Source organism: Austrofundulus limnaeus, unplaced genomic scaffold (assembly GCF_001266775.1).
Source record: "Austrofundulus limnaeus strain Quisiro unplaced genomic scaffold, Austrofundulus_limnaeus-1.0 Scaffold17, whole genome shotgun sequence".
Lineage (NCBI taxonomy): Eukaryota > Metazoa > Chordata > Actinopteri > Cyprinodontiformes > Rivulidae > Austrofundulus > Austrofundulus limnaeus.
The window spans coordinates 808459-816948 of NW_013952419.1; the positions used below are offsets into that span (position 1 = coordinate 808459).

The 8490-nt window shown below is 40.3% G+C and overlaps 2 protein-coding genes across 3 annotated transcripts in view; one reads left to right on the top strand and one right to left on the bottom strand.

The window, feature by feature from the left end:
- alg9 (ALG9 alpha-1,2-mannosyltransferase) overlaps positions 1-2331 on the top strand; it is an 11752-nt gene extending 9421 nt beyond the window's left edge. The window contains exons 16-21 of the mRNA XM_014003090.1: positions 76-230; positions 308-437; positions 514-661; positions 1264-1393; positions 1497-1627; positions 1717-2331. Of these exons, the coding sequence (XP_013858544.1) occupies positions 76-230; positions 308-437; positions 514-661; positions 1264-1393; positions 1497-1627; positions 1717-1840 (818 nt within the window). The 3' untranslated portion in view covers positions 1841-2331. The remainder of the gene's footprint in view (positions 1-75; positions 231-307; positions 438-513; positions 662-1263; positions 1394-1496; positions 1628-1716) is intronic.
- Positions 2081-8166, bottom strand: layna (layilin a). Of its 2 annotated transcripts, none has more exon segments than XM_014003169.1 (8): positions 2081-5180; positions 5979-6075; positions 6156-6218; positions 6312-6356; positions 6428-6585; positions 7267-7564; positions 7727-7744; positions 7867-8166. In XM_014003169.1, coding segments are annotated over 8 exon segments (1470 nt in total). In that variant the 5' UTR covers positions 7943-8166; the 3' UTR covers positions 2081-4465.
- Positions 8167-8490: the final 324 nt, after the last annotated feature.

The following is an 8490-nucleotide window of genomic DNA, read 5'->3' on the forward strand; positions in this document are numbered from 1 at the left end:
GTTTTATCCTCACGTTCTTGTTTATCGAGTTCCTCTTGTGATTTTATTTATTTGTAGTTGTGTTTTTATTTTCAGTGCAGAACCTTGGCCGTCCGTACTGGCTGACTCTGTCTCCCATGTACCTGTGGATGTTGGTTTTCTTCACTCGACCTCACAAAGAAGAACGTTTCCTCTTTCCCATCTACCCACTCATCTGCCTCAGCGGGGCCGTGGCGCTCTCCTCTCTGCAGGTCGATACGCAGGTCTTATTTTCTGTCGCCCGTGTTCGTTGTTTAAAAACCAGCTAAAACTAATCTGATCTTCACAGAAATGCTACCACTTCCTGTTCCAGCGTTACCGGCTGGAGCACTACACCATCTCGTCCAACTGGTTGGCTTTGAGCGCCGTTGCGGTCTTTGCGGTGTTGTCTCTGTCTCGCTCCGTCGCCCTCTTCAGAGGTGCGTGTCCAGACCGACAGGCCGCTATAAATCAAATCTCTTTATATTTATGTATACATTAACTCTGCGTTTACAGGCTACCACGCTCCTCTAGACRTGTACCCAGAGTTTCACCGCATCGCCAAAGATCCCGCTCTGCACTCAGTCCCTGACGGCAGACCGGTCAGCGTGTGTGTCGGCAAAGAGTGGTACCGCTTCCCGAGCAGCTTCCTCCTGCCACACAAGTCAGTGTCCATGATGCAGGTTTCGTAATGTGGTTTGTAAACCTGACTGCCGCTATGGCAGCATTTTTTTTAGAGTTTTGAAAGGAATCTGTTAAGTTTGCACATAAAGAAAGCAAAACAGAACAGCAAAAACCACAAAACAATGTTGCTAAGTAGGAGGTTAAACATTTGGTTTAGAAAGAATAAAGTGTAGTAAAGAAATTGTTGAGCAAAATGTGTATTTATGCATGTTTAATGTGAAATTTTTAACCCCAAAATTCATCCATAAAGTAGGAGGTTCACTGAAGTTCATTTTCATTGATTTTTTTTGCTAAAATAATACCACAGCAAATATCAATATTTTCATTTTGTGTCGCTGTCCCAACATCAATATTAGTTGCTAAAAATGTGACAGAAAATACTGAAGGTAATGGGATTTCAGACCTTTGGTGTTCTGTTATTAATCTGATTGATATTTTTGGCAAAGACTTTGCATTTTTAATGAAGCAAGACATAAAATTGTATAAATTCAGCAGACTTTCTGAAAAGTGGGATCATCACAATACAGTATATGTTACATGTGAACTCATTGTGTGTCTCTAAGTCCATTTTTCTTCTTCTAGTTGGCAGCTGCAGTTCATTCAGTCGGAGTTTAAGGGCCAGCTTCCTCAGCCGTTTGCCTCAGGACCTCTGGCCACACAGATCATCCCGGCTCATATGAACGACCAGAACCTGGAGGAGCCAACCAGATATGTCCGTAACCCAGGGAACAAAAAAAAAAAAAAACAAACAAACATGCTGCTGCAGTTTTAAACAGAACACTGAATTGTTTTTTTTTTTTTTTTTTTTTGTGCAGGTAGATGTAAAACATTGCCACTACCTGGTGGACCTCGAGACGGACGAGGAGACGCCACTTGAGCCGCGCTACTCAGCTAACAAAGAGGACTGGAGCGTCATCGCCTTTAAGCCTTTCCTTCAAACATCAAGGTTTTTTTTTTTTACAAATATACATCTGGATGTTTTCAAAAGGAGATGCATTTTTTTTAAATAACATATTTTTACATTTTTTGCTTTAGATCCTCTCCTCTCTTCAGAGCYTTCTACGTCCCGTTTTTATCAGACCATCACACCACCTACAGGCGGTACGTAATCTTAAAACCGAGGAGGCAAAAGCTGCCTCGTAAGCGGACCCACGGCTGATGTTTGAACTCCAACCTTCTCCTCCCTTGCCAACAAAAAAAAAATAATAATAATCTGAATCCTTAACAAAAGGAGTGGATCACATTAAACTGCTGGTATTTGTGTGTCAGCCTGCATGTGAAGAAATCTCTAAAGGACGATATGTCTGCTTCTGGGGGCTGTGTTCATGAGAAGAGAAAATGTGTGATTGGTATTCATCAGCTGGGTGTTTTTATTTCTTTGTTAGTTTCTTTTTTTTACTTTTTGTGTAAATGATGTCTTAAAAAGGCCCACTACAGGAGTTTACTCTAATTTAACCTTTAAAAGGCAGACACTCACAAATCCAAGTGTTTTCTTTTTATGTCGTACTTTAAATCTAGGCCTAAATGGAGGAATTCCTTTAATTTGATCAAAGGGGTCCTGTAAGGTCCAGGCATGAATGAGGGGTGAATGAGAAAGAAAGTGACTAATTTAACTTGAAATGTGAATAAAAACATGATTGACTGCCATAATAACACTGCTGTTTTCTTTTTTCTTAAAAAGAAAAACACTCCGGCTTTAATTTTTATCTCGTTTTATTTGAATTCGTAACAAACATACAAACAAATCTCACATCATAGCATTGTACATTCAGAGTAAATAACTTGGCATTCCCTTCAAACCCATGCCGAGATCTGTGGTGAGGCTGCAGGCACTGGAGACGAGAATACTACACGAGCCACACTAGTTTTTATGGATTTTTGTTTGAATATCTTCCTTAGAAGACTGAAAATCTGCGAAAAAATATCAGAAGTTAATCACGTTTGACACAAGTTTCAGTTTAAGGCAGGTTTGAAATGTACTTTTTAAAAAAATACCAAGTTTATTTAGTTTATTCTGAGATTAGGGTGTGATTAAAAATACATTTTAATGATTGCTAACTAAAAAAACTGATCTGAGCAGCACAGCATGACCATGCAAACAACACACACACTTCTGTGTTTTAGCTTTTGAAGCTGCAGATGTGTCAGATTCATATCTTGGTTGTGTCTTTTTCCAAAGCAGCCCAGAAAAGMCCAAGTCATGGTGGGATATACAGGTCCTGAGAGATCTTTATATCTGAAGGCCCTCTCATATGGAGGATCATTGTGTAAACAAAACAACAGTTTAGATTTCTATGATCATACTGTCCAAATATTTAGAAAAAAGATCCAATATAAAGAAGATTAAAAGTCATGCAGCTAATGCTTCTTATTTCATGCACTGAAACGATGCCAAAGCTACAGTCGACACAAATTTMTGTGATGTTGGTATGAAGTTGTGCAGCCAACATCCAGATAAAAAGAGCAGCAGACTACGCCACAAACCGGTTCACTGCAGTCTGACTTCACCTCAGATTCTATTCATCTTATTTTAATCCTAAATGACCCTGACGTCTGTTGGAGGGTTTTAAGTAGTCCCTGATAGTGCTTGTCTGGTTCCACCATGAATATATTCCAGTGATTTCATTTGCCCAGTTTTAAACATTAATATTTAATATCACCGCCTCAACCAGCAATGTAATAAAAAGTCTAAACTCAGTGCTCAAAAATCCATAAACTGTCATTAGAGAGGAGTTAAAGTAAAAACATTTGACCTGAATCATTTAGAATAACCTGAATATTGTTGTTTTTAAAACACTGTTTTATTGTTTAAATTATAAATATGTATATATTATGTTGTCAACTAAGTTATGATTCACTGACTCTATACATGGTTGAAGGTTTTACTGAGTCACATCCCAAATTCTAAAGGGATAGTTCAGATCTTTGAAGCGGGTTTCTGTGAAAAGTTATAAACAGTATTTTACCTGTTATGGATAGTTTTTTGAGCGACAGTTTGGAGAGATCATTTAATTTTGGATGCAATTGATTTTGTTATTTAATTTCTAAATTGGCAGCAGCTAATTTTAGCATTTCTGGTGCAGTAATAATATATATATTTTTGGAATAATGGTCCTAATAAACATACAATAATTTAAAGGTTAATAAAATAGCACTTACATAAACCAACATGATTTATTTTTTTTTTATAATTTGATTCATTTTAAGATGTGGACTAACTACTTTTGTCTTGTCCTCCTCAAAGGCAGCTCATCAATTTAATCAGAAATAAATTCAATTTCCCCAAGCTGAGGTCGTTCAAAAAGCTATCTACAACAGGTAAGATATTAACTATTCAAAAATATTTTCCACAGAACCTCACTTCAAAARATTTGACTTCTGTTAAGCAAATCAAACAATGATTTATTTAAACAAACAGAAATGTCCGTGGTGGGCACAGCTAAGTTAGCTTTGCTGACTCATTCGCTAACCAAAAATATAACTTTGTCGATGCTAAATTGCTAAACGTAAATATAAAATAAAACAACGGTAACCCTAAAAAAGTTAAAATTAGCAGTGGCTAAAAATAGTTCAGCTGTTAGCTGATTGGCGGAACCATGGCCACAGCTACTTATAGGTAATTATGATGGTTCTTTAGTTTGGGGTTTGTAAACATTGTCTTAAAACACCACAGTTCAAAATTCAAACTCAAACTGCTAAGAAGGTACGAGCTAGCTAAGCAAAAATATAATAATAATAATCCTAAATCTCTTATTTTTAACACACGCATGCAGAATCAGTGGCATCAGTAGTTTTCTCTGTTTATCCAGTCCTGCTCATTGAAGTACCTCCTTCCACCGTCGAGGTTCAGGCCGTTCCTGTAGTAGTCCAGGTTTGTGTGGAAGGACTTCCTGTTTGCGTAAGTTCCCAGTGTGGATTGAAACGTGTCGTGCTTACCGTTGGTGGCGTACGTCTGATAGAGGTTGACCTTTTCTGTTTGACCTACGGGTTTGAGTGTGGTGTCGTAGAGGTCAGGCCCCGCCCGGATGCTGCTGTCGTACAGATGGTGGTCTGCGTACACGCTTCCGCTGTAATGCTCACTTTTGGTGGTGCGGCGACCCAGACTCCTGTCATAAAACTCCCTGTTCCTGCTGCGGCCCAGGCTGCTGTCGTTCAGCTCTCTCTTCCCCGAGCGGCCCAGGCTGCTGTCGTAGAAGTCCCGGGTGCCCCGGCGCCCGAGGCTGAGCTCGTTGAGGTCACAGTTGAGGAAGCCGCTCTCCGTGCTCGCCAGCGTCGCAAAGCCGCTCTCTGTGTCCCGAGCGCCCAGGTTGTCYTAGTCACCTGTCGGGGTGTCTGTGTCCGGGGAGGAGCACAGGAAAGAGGTGTTTTTGGTTTGAGGGCGAGCTGAAACCAGGTCGTCGTCCTTCTGGGAGTGGATGACGTTGTAGACGTCGGTCGATGGACTGGGACCGAGCCCAGGTTCTGTTTGACATACTTCTGATTTGTGTTCTTTCCTCCTCCTGTTTCACAACACAAACAGCAGAACACCTAAAGTTACACCATGAAATGAAAACTAAACCCTATAACTGTTTGCCTGTCTGTTGGACGCACATCTCCAGCAGATATGGAGTTAGAGTGTGGTGAGGTAGTAGCTGAGGGTCATTCCTGACACTCTAAGCACTGCAGATTGTACAAGAGCTTGTTTTGAAAAAACTTTAGCATTCAAGGATTGCTGCTTTCAGTAAAACTGCGGTATCCAGCACCCAATCATAAAAGCCCATTGCTGCCACTCTGAAAAAAATAAAGATCTTCCATACAATAATTACAAGCTCATAATGACAATCTACTCTTGTTGTTAGGACTTAGCATCTCAGAATTATACTAACACATAATGACAGCATCTAATATTGAGACACTATCGCAAAGTTTTACCTTTTCCTGTCTCGTAATGAGACAACATTTCATAATTCTGTCTCAGTATTTCATATTTGTGGGAACTAAAGTGACTGTTCTGAGATATTACCTCTATTATAAGATGAGATAAATGTAGGAGATGCTAAGTCTTAATTGTGGGATATCTAAATTTGTCTCAGAGGGCTTCCATACATTGGAATAACACAAAAAAATAAGTTGAATGCCACTGACAAGAAGGAAAGGTTGACATGGTTGTGCGTAACATTTTCAAAAGAATATTGCCAGAAAATAAGATTTCACAATAAAAGACTCATCGTTTTTTAAACATTTTAAAAACCAAGTTGAATAATTAAATTTTAATAATATGGATTCCTTCTTAAAGCAGCTTTTCTTAGTTTTCTCACCGTTGGAGCAGCAGTTTGAAGCAGCAGACTCCCAGCACTGTCAGCAGCAGCAGTATGAGTGGGATAGTGGGAATGATGACGTAAACCAAATTCACGGCTACAAAACAAAGATAAAGGTTAAACATCTGGAATTAGACTATCTTGAAAGATTTCAGTAAAATGTGATGTTTGAACGACCTGCTCTTTTGTTCTGGTTGTGGTCCCTCGGATCCCACGGAAGCACAGATGGAAAGAAGACGTCTGAAATGAAAGACTTTCTTTACTCGTTCTTCAAAATACCAGAAGTGTCCGATGAGGCGAGCTGTGCGCTGCTACCTGACCGTGTGAAGTTACCTGTTTGAGTGGAGTTGGGAGGTGAGGTTGGGTCCAACTGTTTCTCTGGAGAGAAAAACAATATTTCATTTAACAACATTCAGTTAGGTTTTTCTTTTCTTTAAAGGTGGCTGTACCTGCAGCGTATTTGCAGATGAAATTGTTCTTGGTTTCACAGTTGTCGTCGTTCCATTGAAACATGTAGAGACCTCCCTGTCCAGCGGGGGCAGATGGTTGATGGTACATTACAACACACACTTCGTAGCCACATGATGGCTCGTCCATATGCCAGTTCCTAAAACACACAAGTGCAGAACACACACACACACTTCTTTTTCAGAGCTCCGTGGGAAAACTCAAAAATGTATTCTTGTGTGGTACATAGAGGTGTAAAAGAACAACCCCAAAGATGTGTGGCTGTAGCAGCTGCTGATATTAAACTGTCAGATAAGAACTACAGAAACAATATACAGGAAAAATATTCACTGTTAAAAGATCAGCTGCTGCTTTAGTCAACGTTTTGTGTGTTTATAAACTGGTGGATTTAATTTAGATCACGTATGTTTATGCTTTAACTACAAAGTTTGAGTCTTACTGAAAAAGAACATTTAAAATTCATGAACATTTCACATTTCATATAAAATAGTAAAACTATAATATAAAAACAAGTTTTAGATTTAGGTTATTCCCAGTGGTGGGCACAGCTAAACATTAACTCATCTGCAAATGTAGCTTTGCTAACGCTAAGCTATTACACATGTAAAAAAAAATTAGTTTCGCTATTAGCTTATTAGTGGAACCATTCCCATCACTGCTTATATTATATTTATTATATTATATATATACTACGTATATCTAAATGAGCTTTTGGATTTTTAATGTTGAACTTTTTTTCCAAGAAAATCCAGGATATGAACTATAATAATCAGTTGTCTGGGAGTGACCTTTCACCCCTGGACCCTCCCTCATGTCCCACCTAAACGTGGACTTGCTGCCGTCCAGCCAGTAGTACTGAGAAGAGCAGTCCGAGTTGCTGTCCTCATGTTCGTGGTTGCGCCGCAGCCCTATCCAGAAGTCTCCGTCTGTGGGGCGGAGCTCGGTGATGAGCTGCTCTATGACCTTCTGCTCGGACGCAGACCTGATGCTCAGCAGGTGACCCCCGTCTCGCCTGCAGGCCAGCTCGGCCTCGGCGAAGTTCAGCTTCCGACGGAGCTCGGAGAAATAGGCCAGCTTGTAGCAGGGCTTCCCTTTCCCTGCCCTGCACACGCGTTGGCCTGAACACACACACAGGTTTACTCATAAGCTGCCGGCTCATTATAAAAGTCCAACAAATCTTCACCAAGTTTTCTTCCCAGTTCCTTAGTAATAAATCATTGCTTGATTATTTTGAGAATAATGAAGATTTTACATTCAGTTAGGAAAAGTGAACTACATACCTCTGGCTTCAAATAAGTCTGCTTTAGGAGCCCAAGGTCCAGCGGGGAGTCAGGATGTGAGGTGGTGAGGAAAGACATCCATAATTAAATCAAGAGTTCCCCATCTGTCCTGTGTCGCCGTGCTTTTGTGCAGAACTTACCTGTAATGAGACTGGTGGCTGCAGATGGATGAAAACTTACGAACAGAAGGAGACAGGGAATCACCAGCAGGTCCATCTTCTTTAGCTGCCGGCTGTTTACCACAAAACTTTGAATTTTAGTTTAGTCTTTCTCATTTTGTCCATCCAACGGGTAAAACCAGGTCCTTTAGGAGCTATAAAAGATGAGCAGCAACCCCGCGTTGTGCCTGAAGGAGAGGTTTTGTGATCTAGAAGGAGGAGCGGGGAAGATGAGGAGTAAAAGCGGAGCATGTTTGGGAGGAGGGGGGCTGTAATCTGTTAAGAGCAGTCCTAATGTTAAGAGAAGAGGCTGCATCGATCGCAGGACATCTAATCACCCGAGTGCTTCTCATCGTAAACGCTGACAAGAGGCAGATTTCACTCATTCCTTTATTACTTAAGCTTTTGGTATTATCGTTACAAAAGTGTTACATGAAAATGATCTGGTCTAATTTGATCAGGGATCATTTAAAACATTTTTTCTCAGGTCCTCACTGCAGCGTTCTCATTTGAAGCTGAACAATGAACAGTTACCAGATCAGCTCTTTCCTCTAGTATCCAGATCAAAGGTGAACTTTTAAAGATGAAACTCCTGATGCATATTCG